Raw genomic sequence first — 18267 nt, forward strand, 5'->3', positions numbered from 1 at the left:
CAGGAGAGCTACGTTTAATGTGTGCATTACGAAAATATTCATTTAATGCGCAGTTAAGTCAAGCACCATAGCCTGCTTTATGGGCTCGCTTGTGGCTGAGTTAAGGACTTAACCATCGCTGGAGGGGTGGGCACGACACGACGTTGTCGGAGAGTATGCGGATTTTGAACGAACGACGCATCGTATTCATTACAAATTGTACTATTTGCTCTTTATAACCCGAGTTTTAACTCTAAACCGCAGTCCACTTTAGCTTTTAAAGAACGACATCGTTCGTTCGGGTAACCCCCCTAAAACAGGACAACAGTTGAGCGCGCCGGTCTGCGCCGTAACGTTATATGTGGAAGATTTTTTAAGGCGAGCAGTGAGAATTTAATGCCGTATAGTTTTTATCAGCGTTTTCCTCCTTTATACTTCTGAATATCACCATGTCTGTGGCTTTCGCACCTCACAGACAACGCGCCAAGGGCGACATTACACCCGCGGGGATTCAAAAGGTGACCGTTTTAACCACAAAACGATGCTAGTGGGTTGCTATGGCCAGGTAGCCAGCTTGGTAGCTAGGTTAGCTAAGCTAACATTAGCTGACGTACTGCACTAAAACCGCCCACAACAAGGTGCCTCATATTCGGCTTAAACGAATGTAGTTCGTGTTTCCTAAGATGTTGCTTTCTTCTCACCGGTGCCAACTGGCCCGGGAAAGGCGTAGTTTTCCCTTTTCAGCGGTTTGAACGCGCTGCCGTTAGCTAGCTGTCTTTTGTTAGGCGAGGCTGAAGTCGGCTTCCTATTCGCCAGCTTCTTGTTCGAAATTTCCCGTTCCACCTTAAATAGCTTGTAAGTTAGCTTCTATCGCCGGAGGCGCCCGAGTGTAATTACTGCGCCATTTAAGGTGGAACGGGAAAATTCGAGCAAGAAGCGGATTTAAGCTTCGTATTTGTTAGCTAGGTTAGCGTTAGTTAACTATGTTAGCATTCGGCAGCAAAACCGCCGCAGTCCGTGCCAAATCCCGGTCGTTTGTCTGCGTGGCGGCTCATTTAGGTTTTTCTCCTGTTAAACGTGATAAACTGCGCTGACAAACAACGTTAAGTTACCGGAGAGGATTTGAAACGAAAGCACGTATTCAGTCTGGCAAGCTAGCGGTAGCTGCTAGCGTCAGTCGACTTGTTGCCGTGTGTGTATGTATGTATATATATCGGGCTTTGGCAGTGCTGGGGTATTGACATCAACACGTATTACGAGCTGTCCAAAATAATTCAGACACCACTTGTAATGAGTCAATTCAGCTACTTTAGGCTGCACCCACGGCCATAAGCTTCATTAAAAAGCACGGTCAATGGGATCCTTTGAAAGGGAAATGCCACCGGTATTTCTATCTCTGCCTTAAATGGGTAAGATGTAAACAAAGTCCCTCAGAGTGGTTTGATGTGAAATACTCCGTTCTAGAGAACCTCAGCTGGGTCAGAGATGTTCACAGTAGAGGTGATAGGAACCAGACGTCTGACGAGTTTAATGCCGCTAAAAGCTTTCTTGCTTTTTATCAATCAGATGGTTATGAAGATGCTGCCTGATGTGAGACATGGTTTTACAAAGGTTCTGTGGTGGGCAACGCATATTTTTAAGTCATTCGTTTATTCCTTGCTGAGAGGTACATGTAACGTATAGGATTGTCAGGCAAATTGGCCCCTAATCAAGAAAATATATTTTTCCTATTTTTCCAAATCTACCATTATTTGAGTAGTAAATTAAATAATGTTGTGAAGAAATCTAATTTGGCACGTTTCTCTACTGATGCGTTCGCATCAGACCACTCTGAATGGCTTTGTTTACATCTCAACCTATATAGAAATTTAGAAAAATCAGTGGATTTTCCCCTTAAACACTCTTGATTTCAAAAAGAAGTGTGCAAGTGTTTGGACATATGACGTGTAATGAACATGACTGAGACATCACTGGTTGGCTTGCTCAGGACTATCCCAGTTTCCCAAGAGCATCTTAATGTTATGATCTTCTTAACAGGTGCAGTTCACCGTGATGCTCCTTCTTCTCTACCACTTATTCAGCTTTGTGCTGAGATGCTTTTGGGAAACCCAGCCATGACAATTTGCTAATATGTTACCTAAACTTTTCTGCACTGTTGTTCCCTTAAGCTGTCTGTTTTATCTCTTCCAGATGTTTTGCACGTGTTCAGACTGTAATCAGGTCTTTAAATGCAGAATCCGTGTCAGTGTTGATGGGTATTGGTATCCGGCCGATACTGCAGTAAATGCTAGAAATCAGAGGGGCGAAAAGAGAACGAGCCCAGTCTTATACATGATATGAAAAACTAATTTTACTGTGTCTTGTTGTCAGTGTATTTCTTCTTTTGGGATAGTACAGTGATTTTAAGGTTTGTACATGATGCTACATTTTAGATATTAAACAGTTCACAATCAAAAGCAGCTCATTTTAAACTAGTAGTTTTCAGTGACATAAAATATTGGCATAGTACTGGATGATACTTAATGTTTCGTTATCAGTATTGGGAAGGTATCATGCTAAAGTGTATGGTTAGAACATAGTATTTAGACTAAGGGTAAAGCTGAGGGCTTAGTCACTGCTCCATGTTTGTTAGGGTTGTTCTGGGCATCTTTAAACCATTTACTGTATTTGGTTTAGAGTGAAATTGAATAATCTTTTCAAATGTGTCTCTTTTATGAACAGCTTCTTGATGAAAACAATCAGTTGATTCAGTGTATCATGGACTTCCAAAGCAAAGGAAAAACAGCAGAATGTTCACAGTGAGTTCCTCTTTGATGTCTGGCAGGATAAACAGTTAATACATTGACATTCTGCAATATGTAATTTTTTTATTTTTATTTTTTTTTTGACATAATACAATCTCATGCACATCTGCATGTGTGACCGCTCTGGCAGGTGCTCCACATGCATGTGTTGATGCTTATTGTCAAGATGCCACAGTGCTGTTGTGTTTTGAGTTCACAGTTGGTGGCTTTTGCTGGTTGTGATATGCTGTTTAATGACATTGTTTTAATGTTTTGTTCTCTGTTTGCCTTAACAGTTACCAGCAAATGCTTCACAGAAATTTGGTCTACTTGGCCACAATAGCAGACTCCAATCAGAACATGCAATCTCTTCTACCAGCTGTGAGTAAACAGACTGTTTTTCGTGAATTCCTCCAGTTTGCGTCTCATCTAAAGATGGCTCAAAGCAGTCCAAGGGATATAAACACATTCTGTAATGCAGTGTCTCTCAGTTCTAGTCCTTTGGCTTCTACGGTCTCCACAATTTCATGTTTTCTCTGCCATAGCACACCTAAGACAGAGCATAAAGGGCTTTATGTAACCCAGTTACTGAATGAGTTGAATCAGGAGTTGGGCAGTGAGGGAAAACGGAAGAATATGCAAAGCTAATTTCAGAAACTGCAGGCTTCTGTTGAGGACTGGGGTTCAGAAGAACTGCTGTAATACCTTCTCTTGCACTGACAAGTGTGAGGGTTTATTAATTCCAGCTGATAATTCTGTCCAGACAGCCAAAATGAAAAGGAAGTGTAATTTATCCTAAGACTGAAGATGGAAAGAGTTATATATGTGCAACATTGACTTAATTTGTTCCAAGATGTTGAGAGCATGTGAAGCTGTTGAGATTAGCTAGAAAATTGCTGTTTATTACAATTAGTGGAGACTCAGTAATTGATGGAGCAAAGCGGTCCATGAAATGACATACCAGAATAAGTCAAGTCACAGACTGACACAAGACTGCGATTGGAAGGTACACATAGATGGCACTGCATTCATACAAGATACGCATTCGTCATTTAACATAACATGCATTATGTATCTTTTGGTATTTACAGTGTTCTGTAGTTGAGGTCTGTGTAGATGAGATTCAGTTGCAGCTGCAGCGCGTGCTGCCTTAAAACCTAATTTGATTTGGTTATTGAAAGTCTGATTAACGGAGCATCTCCCTCCACAGCCACCCACCCAGAACATACCCATGTCAGGGGGAATGAATCAGAGCGGCCCCCCTCCGCAGCCTCCCCATGGCCACAGCATGCCGTCAGACGGCCCCCCTGCTCCACACATGCAGAACCAGATGAACGGCCAGATGCCTGGTAAGAGAGCGCTGTCCTACTCTGCAGCTCTGTCTTCATCTCGCTGTCGCTTAGCAACGCTGCAGGCTCCCCTCTGAATGAGCGCTGGGTGATGATGTCACCAGCTCTTTGTGCTCTGTGCTGTTTTGGATGCACTGTTGCACAAGTGCTGTATTCGGTGTAATTTTAGATCAGGTTTTTTCATACATAAAGCCTGGTTTCTCATATGCCATGATATTCGATATTCCTTCTGCCAATAGTATCTCTGAAATATTTTTAAAGAGTGGTTTGGCTACGCCAAGTGATCATCTAAGACCTGTTTGGTGTATCTGTCGTTTTAACCAGTCCTCACTGGTAGCTTTGCAACTGATCTTTAGGCTAATATACACAACCAAGCTGGCATAAGTGTAACCTCTCAACTTGGTTGTCAAACAACAAAGTAAAGAGAACAGTGATTCTGTCTTTATTCAGGACCAAATGGATGCCAGAGACAAGTTTTTCAGATAGAAAAGATAAAAATGAAAATGGTGCGTCTGTATAAACAGCTGCTTTGCTAACTTCAGCTTCGTTGGCTTTTCTTATTGTTTCTGTTGTGTGACTACTACAACTGTATTGATTAATATAGTTCCTACAGTTAAAAGGCTGAAGTAAGTTATTAGACTTCCTTGCAGCAGTGGTACATATCTGGCTTACTCCTGCATTCACCAGCAAAAGAAAGAATTAAAAGAAAAAGTCTGCCTCCAAAAAAAGTCATTTTTTTTGCATAATCACAGCCTAGTGTGTTTTCTTTCCAGGTCCCAACCACATGCCCATGCAGGGCCCTGGTCCAAACCAGCCTCCCAACATGCCCAGTGGCTCCATGAACCTGCCTCCCAGTAGCCACGGCTCAATGGGGGCCTACAATCACGCCGTGCCCTCTTCCCAGGGCATCCCCAGCCAGGGCCAGATTAACATGAGCCAGGGCCAGCCGATGGGCACCTATGGGCCCAGACCCAGCATGAACATGCAGCCCAACCAAGGTACTCCCTACTTCACGTGATTGACTTGACTTGATGTCGTTTGTGGAAAGTACTTTGTGGTGGTTCAGTCAGTCATCTTATTTTTTTTATTTTTATTTTTTTTCTTTCTGTTCAGGTCCAATGATGCACCAGCAGCCTCCCTCTCAGCAGTACAACATGCCCCCTGGTGGTGGTGGGCAGCATTACCAGGGTCAGCAGAACCCAATGGGTATGATGGGCCAGGGTAACCACGTGATGGGACAGAGGCCCATGCCTCCATACAGGCCACCTCAGCAAGGTTTGATACATTTACTGACTCCCTGTTGTAGCCTGGCTCTTCTGTTGCATTACAAGTATCAAAGAAATTGGGGGACATTTGCCCCTTTTTTCCTCACATTTGCACAAATCCATTACAGAACTATATCCCGATCTGTGTATCAATGTTTATCATTGAGGATCACAATTGTATTGATGTTTGTTTACAATATATCCTTGGGGCTCTAACCTAAAGATCTGTATTGTTTTTTTATAGGGCCTCCACAGCAGTACCCAGGCCAGGAGGACTACTATGGAGAACAGTACAGCCATGGAGGTCAGGGCGCACCAGAGGGTAGGCGACTTTGCCATCTTTATCATCCTGCCGTACCCTTTACCAACCCCCTGTTGAATCTTTATAACTTGACATTTCATGTACACCCTGTGCACCTGCACCTCTCATAAGTCTGTTTCTGTGCGTCAGTCTGTAGAGCTCCATCTTGGCCACTAGTGCCTTAAGGTTCTTGGTGTTGGTGTCGTAGTGTCTTGCTTTAGGATTTGACAAGGTTTATATTATCCGTGCTTTGTGCAGTGCTGTGGCTTAAGGGCATTTCAAGCCCAGTTGAAGAGGCTTACTGCAAGCTTTATTTTTTTAATATGCTAAGAATGCCTGATTTATCCAAAGACATTCTACGAGATTGAATGAAACCTTGTTAGTCATATTGAATATTCAAGATTAATTTTAACAATGAAATGAAAATGAATGGAAATTTACCCTTTGGCCCTTAAACAACCCACGTATACAACAGATCTAATTCCAAGACCAACACCATGTATATCATATAGAACATATTCTGTAGAGGAGTGAAGTTTTTAGCCTAGTAGTGGGCTAACAACATGTTTGCCTCAAGATGTGCTGGATTAGTGCAATTTCAGTCTGAGGGTATCGGTGCAGAACAGCATGAGAGTGCCACCTGGTGGTCATTGAGTTAACTGACACAGAAGACTGTACAACCAAGCACAGTGGTCCAGTGTGTTTATGTGGTAATTGGACTGATCTTTGTAGTTGCGTTGTCTTGAGGCCATGAGTATTTGGGTGGAAATATTGTTTTGACACAGTAATGATGGTCAGTATGTACATTTTCTGTCACCATAACGTATATAGCAATTAGTCTTATGCTTATTGTATTGCTGCTGGTTATTGTGAGTTAATGTTTATTGCCTATTTAAAAAGAAGATGATAATCAAGAATAATGCAGTGAATTCATTCTTTCTCTCTCTTGTGTAGGAAACTCCCAGTATGGTCAGCAGCAAGAAGCCTACCAGCAAGGTCCTCCCCAGCCACAGGGCTACCCAACCCAGCAGCAGTATCCAGCGCAACAGGGCTACCCGGGCCAACAGCAGGCTTATGGTAAGTTTTGCAGCACCCAGAGCACTTCCACAGTAGAGTGTGCTTAAAACCACGCAGCATCAAGATGATGATGTGAGGTGGAGATAGTTGTCTGATTTAGTTTAGGCATTGGTGGGATTAGCAGGATTCTAGTTGGATATTAGGACTGTCTTTTTTTTTTTTGCACTCTGAGAAATGGACGCAGTGTCTTTTATCTATACTTTTTCTAAATTTTTAAATGTAGAACGGTAGTCTGTGGATGTGAGAGAGGAAAATGTGTTGAGGAGGAAGAAAGTGAGTGATGAAGTATCACATACTGCATGTAGAATGCCTTTCTCACTGTGGACGGGAGAGGTTATGGCTCCAAGCACCGCAAGTGGGAGTGGGAACTCTTCGTCTTCATCCCTTGCTTTTTTTTTTTTTTTTTTTTTTTTTTTTTTTTTTCCCCCCTTTCTTTCTTTTCCTACCTCCTCTAATCCTGTCAGCTTGTCTCTCCCTCTTTCTCTGGCTGAGCCGGAGGCCTCTCACATCTTAATAATGAGCTGCTGGAGAATCGCGCACGCACACACTTGCACTGCAAAGCTACGGGCACCATCTGGAAGACGCTCTCCCGAGCCCCCACAAGGTTAAGATGGTCCAGCGCACCTAATGATCCTGCGTGGGCTCGTTTTGAATGAGGAGAATCAGAGCGGGCCCAGTGTGTTCCGTAAATGGCCGAGCGCTCGGCCAGCCCACGTCAGTCTTAATGAGCCTGGGCTTTTTTAAATCAAGCTTTATGGACTCCTTGATGTTGGGCCACATTAGCAGGGCAGCATGCTCCTCGTGGGTCTGCTGCCATAATTATATGCAGTGCTGTTCAGAGCTGGCCTTCCTCCTACTACAACTCCTCTTCCTCTTGCTCATCAGAGCCAGTACACTGATTGATTTGCTCTGGGGCAGCGTTGCATTTGATTCCCAGGTGCCATTATTTTGAATAGAAGACTTTCATATGAAACAACAATTAGGAAAAGATACAAAGTATTTGAGAGAGCTTGGGTTTTACTTTCAATTCCCAAAAGCCACTGTTTGAAAAGATACAGTGTTGACTTTGTCACATGTACAATCTGTACTTATTAATGTGCTGGTTTGCCAAAAAAAAAAAAAGGTTTTCCCTCTTAACCCAGTTGTAGTCCATCAGCCAAGACTTGTGATGTCTGAAGTTTGATTCTTTAAGCTGTAGTTTTGCATTGGAGATATAAAGTAATGATTGTTATAGCCTACCAATTTGCTCTGTGCAAACCTCACGCCTAAACTATCACATACTTGCTTGAAACTGCCTTAAGTTATGCAAGTCCCCATGAAAATATGAGTGTGTAGGATTTACAGCTATCCATAAAAATGAATAAATGAACATTTGCATAGTTAAGCACAGTAGTAATAGTGTCTGTCTTCAAGGCTGAAATTTGTCTGTGTCCACTTCTATAATGGGCACAGGCAGAAGTGATGGTGGTTTTCTTTGTTTTGGAAGAGTGATTTTAGCTCACTAGTGCAATACTGGCCTTGATTATCTTCTGCTTGCCTTCTAGGGCCCTCTCAGGGTGGTCCTGGACAGTACCCCAATTACCCGCCGGGCCAGGGGCAGCAGTACGCTGCCTACCGGCAGCCTCAGCCTGGACCTCCACAAGGCCAACCGCAGCGCCCGTACGGCTATGACCAGGTAAGGCAAAAGGAATGAGAGAAGATAAAGAAATTAGTTAGGGCCGTTTGCTTAGATAGACTTGCATATGGAACATGATCCTGATTTTTAGTGGTAAGTAAACTGTTTGCAGTCTTCAGCACTGGTCTGTTCAACCCAGTCCTTAACCAAGCCAGTCCACTTTTTCATTATGTTCCAGTTCCGAATTGGCACATTTTTCAGGCTCAGCACATGGCTTGTTTGTAAAAATACTAATATTGGCTTATTACTGGAAACAGGCTTTTTGCAGCAGCCTTGCTCAGTAGCTGTTCCAGCTCCCGGTAAAAACATAGCCAGGAAATCAAGGGCTGTGGAACACACTGTCTGACCCAGGTGAGTTCAGTACTGGAGCAGAATGAATGAGTGGGCTAGCAAATTACCTCCAATATGGACTGGGCTGAAGCCTTACTTGCTTAGAGGGATCGAGTTTTGTTCTGTTCTAGAAGCTGATGGAAGCACAGAGTATTTTTCCTGCTGAAAGGGTGCATGGTAATCACACTGAGCTTTTATGTTTAATTAAAGGGTTAAAATCACTGTACAGAAAGCTTTTGATCGTCACAAAAGCTGGTTCTGTTATTGCTGAGCCACACGCACACAGAACTCGGTGCTTCCTGTATTTCTCAGTGGCCCTCAGTGAGAGGCCACAGTGTTCCTTTCATATCTCTATCTTTGAACATTCAGGGGCACATGAGGAAATAGCGGACCCAGTATTTCAACCCCTGACTAGATCTGTAAGAAGCAAAGGTAATGGTTGCCATGAAGAGTGCCATTGTCAAATCTAGACGTTTTGACTCCTGGCCTTTTTTCCCCCCTCCCCTCCCTTCCCTCCTGTTCTGTTTTCTTCATTTTCTGATCTTTTATTTTACATTCTTTTGTAATCAGGGGTCGAAATAATTCTCAGGTCCGTTTTTTGAGGAGGATGATTTACTGGGCAAAACTGACTGGTTGTAAATGATTTTTTTGTGACTTGTGATTCATTATGACTAACGTTAAAAATAGCAGAACATCCAAACCCTGAACACTGTGGTGTCTGGCTACTCATTCATTTTTCTAATTGATTGATTGTTCGAAGCGTTGGAAGATTAAGTCGTTTTTCGACCCCTGTTTAGAAACATCCATGTAAAATACTAAACATGCTGAAAATGGCAGATGGAAAACAACCAACAAAATTTTTTCCCACTTCATAATTTGACATGTGCTCGTTCTCTCTCTCTCTCTCTCTCTCTCTCTCTCTCTCTCTCTCTCTCTCTCTCTCTCTCTCTCTCTCTCTCTCTCTCTCTCTCTCTCTCTCTCTCTCTCTCTCTCTCTCTCTCTCTCTCTCTCTCTCACACAACATTCACATGTCTCATTCATGGCATTGCTGCCACCTACTGGTAAAATGTAGTCAAGAAACTGTTAAAGAAAACTGAATGCTTCAACATCTGATGTAACTAACGTCACAGCTGACGAAAGGTCAGAATTCACCCATATGACATTACATACTCAGCCTTGTCTAACAAGTATTTATTTACACTATATCTAATCTGTTAAACTGTGAAGATTGAATTTCAAAGATTTTCAGAGTTAGGTTGGATTTACTAAGCATGTTCTCAGTCAAAACCACAAAGTACTTTTAAAGCAGCTTTTGCTTTTTAGAAATTTTTTTCATGTCAGTAATACTAAGTTTTTATTATGATCCTACTCATACCAATGTCAAGATATGTTGAAGCTTTTGTTCTTATGGACCCAAAAAAAGAGGACGCTGTCAAAAAGATCTCTGGGTGGGGGTTAGGAGTGTCCGCCTCTGGAAACGTCAGGCTCTTGTGTTTTGAACAAAAACTGCTGTTTTCACATACGTTGACATTTGTATAGGTGCTGCTCATAATAAATGCACTTTTAAGAAATGCTGAAGCGCTACAGGAATAGCCAGCGTGAAGCCTCTGTCAGCATCGAGGAAGGGGTGTTTGAGGATAAAGAAAAGAGAAGCTCACACTGTCCTGTGTTCTTCTTGTTGCTTGTTTACAGGGTCAGTATGGCAACTACCAGCAGTAAAGTCAGCCGCTATTCTTCTTGTTCGAGCGTCTCTGTGGCGCTGTCTTTCTGGACCTGCGGAAGGGCTACCGCTCTCTGACCCCACCCCCACCCCCCCCGCCCCCAACCCCATTCCACTTCACTTTTCTAAATTTCAAAGAGATGGATGCCCGACTGATGCCTCCTCATACACACATTCACAAAAATCCTCTTCATATTTACATATTCAGTGACTCCTAACTGTTTGCACTCTTGCTTTTAATGGTATTGTTTCGTAGCCGTATGTAAGTCATGTTGGTTTGTCCCCACACTTTCATTCTGATTTTTGCAGAGGTTCTTTGATTCTACACAATGTCTGACAAGACCGGTATTTCATACAATGTACTACAGTGATGAAGACCAGGGTCATGGTCTGTAATGAGACCCTGCAGTGGTGGCAGAAGTGCAGGTTGCGATCTGATGGCGAGCTATTTCAGTAATTCAGCAGTGAGCCTGAAACGTGAAAATATACTTGCTATACCTTTTAAATGAGGCTTTATTCGGTTCCAGTTCCTTCACAAACCTGAGATCTCTATTTAACCAGATTCTTCAAAAGCCATCTCGAAAGCAGCAATGCCTTAAATTGAAATCGGAGCTGCCTTACTTACAGAATAATTTCCACAACCAGTGGGGGATTTTGATAAACTGCAGCCTCGAGTCATGTTCCTGTTGCAGTGTGTTGGTAACCATCTCTTCACTCCATCATGTGAAAATTTATTTAGATGAAGCAATAATAATGCTTGAGGGAGGCAGAGGGGCCCAGAGAGATGATCTTGCACAGGGAATATTCTTCTTACACGTTGAGGTCAAAGTTCTGTCATGATGTACAAATGTATCTTATGCTTTCCCGATAGAGCTCTTTGTATTGAAGATTTGGAAACTTGGCTCTAAATATTGTACTTTTTTTTTTTTTCTTCTTCTTAAATGTGTCTATATTAGTTTCTTTTTTCTTCCCCTCTCGAAATTGTTGTCCCTTCTGTAGTTTAATGTCTTTGGTTCCTATCCACCATGCTGAACCTTGATTAAACCCATCTGCTACTTTGGTGGCTCGCATGTTGATTGTCCACAGGGGGCCACTTCATTTTAAGTGTAACGACTCGGCTGTACATGAAATTTCCCCAAGAGTGGACAGTGAGGTGTGGCATTCAAATCTGGGTAACAGACCTGAGAGACGAGGGAAAATGGACTTAGAATTCAGTCATATGGCACCAGCAACTGTTTGCAGTTGTCATGATGTGGGGAACTTTATTTTTATTCTTTTTCTTTCATTTGTTTTGGTTTGTTTCTTTGTTTAGTAAGGAAACTGGTCTTTGGCCTTTGAATGTGGAGATTCCAAGACTTAACGTTAAAGTGGTTTAAGTAAAATTCCACTTGCAGTATATGCAGATCACCCCCCCCCTTTTCATATGCGTATTAGGCCATGTTCAGACTCGGTATAAACATCTATCTTGAGTAATTTGATCACAAGTGGACTTGCATGTGTCTTGAATGCATCTTCGCTGACCATTTATGATCGGATTTCATGACTGGATAAAGGGGAGCACTCACGTTTCCTGCATTAGTCCATCACAGAGTCCCAGAAATTCTTGTTCATGTACGTTACAGATGATTAGATGTCCTGGATTGCTCATTTCCAACTTGTTAACAAACGGGAGAGGAGACCAGGCACGAAGTTACACAACTGCTTTTGCCTCTGCTGTGATTAGACAAATCTTTTGTTGCTGTCGGGGAAGCATTGGGATGCAGGCCCTCTTAGAAGCTGATTTGAGTGATCATCTTTCTCTGAGAGGCGTTGGACATGACTGAGGAAAGGTACCATGCCCGCTCTGTTACATCAGTCTCACGATGTGTTTGTCCTGCGAGTCGTTTGTGTACATGTATGGGTTGTTAATGTGTAGGTGTGTACGGTAGGTTACCACTCGGACAGACTGGAAGACTTTAGAAGTCAAAGTACCTGTTATGAGTGCATTTGGCAAATATTTCTTCATTTTAGGTTTCTCACTTAAAGCTACAATCAGTATGTTGTGGGATAATATTTATTTTTGTGGTGAAAGGACAAATTAACCCCCACCCCCCCCTTTGAATTCGTATCAGATCAGGTCATGCCTTTAAAGTAAGGTACTGATTGTAGCTTTGAAGAAATGATGTGAACTCCTAATGTGTAATTCTGAGCATGTACTATTATGAATTCTGAGTCCAAAGCCAGCACAGTTACTGCAGGTTACAGCACCTGTAGTTAGTTTTCTCTCTGTGTGTGTGGGTTTTTTTTTGTTTTGTTTTGGTATTTTTTGTTTTCCGGCTCTGGAAGGAGGGAGACGGTGGGGTTCAGCTCAGAATGTATGAGTACATTTGTGCTAATGAGAAACATTCATTTGGTGCTCTTGTATCATGATGCAACTTAAAGGTGCCATGACTGTCTCTGTTTTCACACCAATGTAAAGTTGTAAATCATTGTAACTGAACAAAACGGCTGAATAAATTATTGTTATTTGGGTTGTATTTTAATTGTGCTCTCATTTTGCCGTTTGTGCCTCGACACCTCTACATCTGTTAAAGGACCAGTTTAAGACCTACTGAGGTTTTGAAATTTGGTCTGTAGTTTTGCTATGGAGGTATGAGGCTAATGCAGCTATCAAGTAATGGAAAGTTATGCTTCTTGCAGACTGCTTGCACCTACTTGCCTCAGACCAAATCTGAGTCTTCAAGGGAGCTACTACTCTTGTTTTTAGCAGTGTTTTTATGCATCTTTGGACACCAACATGTCTTGGATGGTCAACTACAATTGGGACAAGGGGGAACTGTGTTCATTTGATTTTCGCTTGAATTATTCCTTTTAAGCTAAAGACAAAACAGTGTCATGGCCAGTATAGAATAAGCTGACTCTCCTAGTCGAATGTCTCTTCACTGACCAGGTTTAATGATTGGAGGGTTGAGCAACGTATTCCATGTTTTGTTTTTATAAAACTGACTCAAATGTTTGATGTGGCATACTGTGGAAAAGCCATAAGTGAAACATTCATGCAACTTTAGTTGCCTGAAACTTGTATGAGAACTAAATTGCACTTGAGTTGCAAAATATAACGTGTCCTGCAACTCACTTGAAACTTAGTTGCATCTCAACTTTATGAAGTTTCATGAAACTTCACAATGGCAATAAAGAGCCAACGTGATCATCCTGAACAACAAACTTTAAAACCTCTTTCACCAAATCAACAGACAAGAAAATGAGACACAATATGGCCAAAAAGGAGACCGTACCAGCCTTGATGGCGCTAGTTTCATTTTGTCTGTTTCCTGAGCCGTGACGACAAATGTGAGTTTCTCAAAAGCACTTTTCCAATTTCCGTAACCCGCTGCGTTAACTAGCCAGCTTAGTCTAACAGCCGTTTAAATGGCTGCTTATTGTTCTTTGTTAGCTTGCGGTTATAGTGATTTATGTAACTAGATTATTCACTTTTGCCTCTTTTGTTGGCCTCTAATTTCTCACAGAGCTCTGATTTGTTTGGGGTCCAAAGGATAAGGATTGTTACAGAAGAGGAGAGTGAAATACGTAAATATATAGTAAAGCTGTATGCTGAAATATCTAGTAAAGAGCCAGCAATAAATAGACAGAAATATGGATAAAATGACTGCAAAAAAAAAAGTAAAGTGCTGCGAATACGAAAATTACACCTCACAGATGTCTTTATTAAGTGAACAATAGTGTATCAAAAATAGTTGCAATCTTGATTTAAAGGAGTGATGTGTTACTGTGTAGTTTTGTGTAACTGCAAAGTTGCATGGATATTATGTTGAGGCAGCTCATAATATGCAATTGGTTGCATGAAAGTCACAGTGTAAAGAAGCTTAATAATTGCAGCTGGAGATACCCATAACACCCTTAAGACATCTTTTCATTGTCATATGTGTTACAGGCAACAGGTGAGCTACCCACGATGACTAAAGATGATTGGTTAGTGTAGTGGTTAACACCTCTGCCTTCTACACTGTAGACTGGGGTTCAATCCCCACCTGGGCAAACACCCTACAGTATACCAATAAGAGTCCTTGGGCAAGACTCCTAACACCGCCTTGGCCTACTTATGTAAAAATACAATTACAAATTGTAAGTCGCTCTGGATAAGAGCGTCAGCCAAATGCCGTAAATGTAAAGAGAAAGAAAAAGCTTTTTAAGAAACTGCACGCTGTGTGATTCTGCACTCATGTTGGAAGTTGCGTAGTGCTGAAACACGCTAGAGTACCGCAGATCACAGATGTGAATTGAAAGGGGCATTAGGCTTGTTTTTCTGTTCTGAGGTAATTGCTACAGGAGTAGCTAGCACTGTAAAAGATGAATGACAGGTGTTGAGGGGATAATGTTCTTGTGTGCACATAAATACACTGCTCAAAAAAATAAAGGGAACACTCATATAACACATCCTAGATCTGAATGAATGAAATATTCTCATTGAATACTTTGTTCTGTACAAAGTTGAATGTGCTGACAACAAAATCACACAAAAATCATCAATGGAAATCAAATTTATTAACCAATGGAGGCCTGGATTTGGAGTCACACACAAAATTAAAGTGGAAAAACACACGACAGGCTGATCCAACTTTGAGGTGAAGTCCTTAAAACAAGTCAAAATGAGGCTCAGTATTGTGTGTGGCCTCCACCTGCCTGTATGACCTCCCTACAACGCCTGGGCATGCTCCTGATGAGGTGGCGGATGGTCTCCTGAGGGATCTCCTCCCAGACCTGGACTAAAGCACCTGTCAACTCCTGGACAGTCTGTGGTGGAACGTGGCTTTGGTGGATGGAACGAGACATGATGTCCCAGATGTGCTCAATCGGATTCAGGTCTGGGGAACGGGCGGGCCAGTCCATAGCTTCAATGCCTTAATCTTGCAGGAACTGCTGACACACTCCAGCCACATGAGGTCTAGCATTGTCCTGCATTAGGAGGAACCCAGGGCCAACCGCACGAGCATATGGTCTCACAAGGGGTCTGAGGATCTCATCTCGGGACCTAATGGCAGTCAGGCTACCTCTGGCGAGCACATGGAGGGCTGTGCGTCCCTCCAAAGAAATGCCACCCCACACCATTACTGACCCACTGCCAAACCGGTGGAGGCAGAGGTAGTGGTCCTGCTGCTGGGTTGTTGCCGTCCTACGGCCTCCTCCACATCTCCTGGTCTACTGGCCTGTCTCCTGGTAGCGCCTCCAGCCTCTGGACACTACGCTGACAGACACAGCAAACCTTCTTGCCACAGCTCGTATTGATGTGCCATCCTGAGCTGCACTACCTGAGCCACTTGTGTGGGTTGTAGAGTCCGTCTCATGCTACCACGAGTGTGAAAGCACCACCAACATTCAAAAGTGACCAAAACATCAGCCAGAAAGCAGAAAGGTACTGAGAAGTGGTCTGTGGTCCCCACCTGCAGAACCACTCCTTTATTGAGTGTGTCTTGCTAATTGCCAGTAATTTCCACCTGTTGTCTTTTCCATTTACACACCAGCTGTGAAATTGATTGTCAGTGTTGCTTCCTAAGTGGACAGTTTGATTTCACAGAAGTTTGATTTACTTGGAGTTGTATTGTGTTGTTTAAGTGTTCCCTTTATTTATTTGAGCAGTGTATATGCACATCTTCTCAAGCCCTTGAATGTTTCCAGTGCGTAGTAACAAAATCAAAAATTGATAGAACTGGAAAATGATTGATTGGAAGGTGGCAATTCAACTGCATCAGCTTTGGAATATTAAAATCAATTACAGTCTATATAATAAAATAATTATATAAATCTTTAGACAACAGGTAGTTCTGACCACGCAAGCTGGTTGAGAAGCGTAACCATGCTGATACTTCGCCATAACATCACAGGTTTTGCATAAGCCCTGTATCACTCTGCTGAGATGCCGTTGCTAAGCAACGAGTTTGACAGCTGTAGGAAGACGCTCAAGCCTTTTGAAAGTTTTTACTTCTTAATTTTCCACAGACAGAAAATGGATACTTCTGAGTTCATAATTACCGACAGCCGATTTGGTCAGACGCAGCCGTGATGTTCCTTTGCGATAACACACTCCCTCTCGTGTTCTATTACTTAACTATATAGTTGGATATAGTTGCTTTATGTATAGTGCTTTACATGGAGATTAAATATAAAGGAATATGACATATTACACACAGGTAATATAGGTAAGAACTATAGTATGTTTTAAGAAATTATTACTATTTTGAATATAATCAGGTTTGAAAACATGATTTTGTCAAAAAAACATTTGTCTCTTTGTATTAAGGTCATTGCTGTATCAATCATAATATGGCATTAATATTTCTGATATGTGCAAATTCCACTCTTAAAAATGTACAGTTGTATGAAAATGGTCGGGCAGCGACTGCCAAATGACACTGTTGATTTTTTTAAAGGGAAGATAAGTAAACACATCTGCAGCCAATTATTTTTAATAATTAATGCACAATTACTTTATATTTGCTACAGAAGTTGTTTACTTTTCACTTGAGAAATCAACAAAATATTTACAAATATTTGGTGCCCACACCTTTGCATACAACTGCATATCATCAAAAATAGAAAGTGGCATTAAATATGAAAACATTTGTAAATACATGTATTTGCAACAGAAATACTTTGTCCAGTCAGGTTTGTATATTCAGTGCTTTTTTGAAGGGCCTGTATCATGTTAAAAAAAAAAAACTCACTTTTGTTATTAAATGTAGTATGTAAATATATTAAAAGTTAGTGTACACAGTTATATATGGAAACTAAGGTGCAAAAACTGCCCCTTCTGGGTCCATTAGTCTTGTGATGTCACAAAAACCAGTGCATTTACTTATACCCAGTTATTAATCTTGCACCGATGTAGCTCTGTCCATTCACACTGAAGTTATAATGACTGTTTCATCCTTGCCTTTTGTTGTTGTTGTTGTTTAAATGAAACACAATACAGGTCAGCCAATCAGAACAGAGCTTGATTATGTGCACTCATTGAACACTTTATTAGGTACACTGTACTAATACTGGGTAGGGCCTTCCTTTGCTCTCAAAACAGCCTCAATTCTTCGTGCCATGGGTTTTACACTATAATGGAAACATTCCTTTGAGATTTTGTTCCGTGTTGACATGATCTTTTCTGGCGCACTTTCATGTTGCGAAGCTTCCATAAAACCCCATCCTAAAGGTGTTCTTTTGGCTTCAGATCCAGTGAGTGGGAGGATCACTGAAGAACGCTGAACTCCTTGGCATGTTTGTGACACCAGTTTTAGACGATTTTGCTTTGTGGCCCAGTGCATTACTGGAAGTAGCCGTTGGAAGATGTAAATTGTGGGCATGAAGGTCAGCACATGGTCACATGGCCAGCAACAATATTCAAATCGGCTGTGGCATTCAAGCCATTGATTGGCATTAATAGACCCCAAATATGCCATGAAGACTCCTCACACCATTACACCACCTCCACCAGCCTGGACTGTTCACTCAAAATGTAGGTTGGGTCCGTGGATTCATGCCGTAGGCACCAAATTCTGATCTTACTGTCTGTGAGCCTCAGCAGATATATAGATTAATTAGACCAGGCCGTATTTCTGGTCCAGGCTATGTTTTTCCGGCCTTCGACTGTCAAGTTTTCATGAGTCTGTGCCCACTCAGCATCAGCTTCCTGTTCTCTGCTGACTGAAAGGGGAACCTAGTGTGGTCTTCTGCTGTTGTAGCCCATCCACCCCAAGTTTCGACATGTGCATTCTGAGATGCTTTTCTGCTCAGCACGGTTGT

The 18267-nt window shown here is 42.0% G+C and overlaps 1 protein-coding gene across 2 annotated transcripts; it reads left to right on the top strand.

The window, feature by feature from the left end:
• The first annotated feature begins 428 nt into the window (after positions 1-428).
• ss18 (SS18 subunit of BAF chromatin remodeling complex) lies at positions 429-13001 on the top strand. 2 transcript variants are annotated; one of them, XM_017722904.2, is made up of 11 exons: positions 429-497; positions 2701-2777; positions 3059-3143; positions 3973-4111; positions 4885-5109; positions 5225-5386; positions 5621-5698; positions 6632-6754; positions 8299-8429; positions 9129-9191; positions 10452-13001. In XM_017722904.2, exons 1-10 carry the CDS (start codon positions 429-431, stop codon positions 9144-9146), a joined length of 1107 nt encoding a protein of 368 aa, XP_017578393.1. In that variant the 3' UTR covers positions 9147-9191; positions 10452-13001. The 2 variants fall into 2 exon arrangements, with proteins under 2 accessions (XP_017578393.1, XP_017578392.1); XM_017722903.2 differs by lacking the exon at positions 9129-9191.
• The last annotated feature ends 5266 nt before the right edge of the window (positions 13002-18267 follow it).

Source organism: Pygocentrus nattereri, chromosome 2 (genome assembly GCF_015220715.1).
Source record: "Pygocentrus nattereri isolate fPygNat1 chromosome 2, fPygNat1.pri, whole genome shotgun sequence".
NCBI lineage: Eukaryota > Metazoa > Chordata > Actinopteri > Characiformes > Serrasalmidae > Pygocentrus > Pygocentrus nattereri.

Bases quoted from the DNA above. Each gene is read 5' to 3' on its own strand.
- ss18 (XM_017722903.2), top strand. From the start codon at position 429: ATGTCTGTGGCTTTCGCACCTCACAGACAACGCGCCAAGGGCGACATT. The intron at 5,110-5,224 runs GTACTCCCTACT...CTTTCTGTTCAG, and splicing joins GAACATGCAGCCCAACCAAG to GTCCAATGATGCACCAGCAG. The intron at 6,755-8,298 runs GTAAGTTTTGCA...CTTGCCTTCTAG, and splicing joins GGGCCAACAGCAGGCTTATG to GGCCCTCTCAGGGTGGTCCT.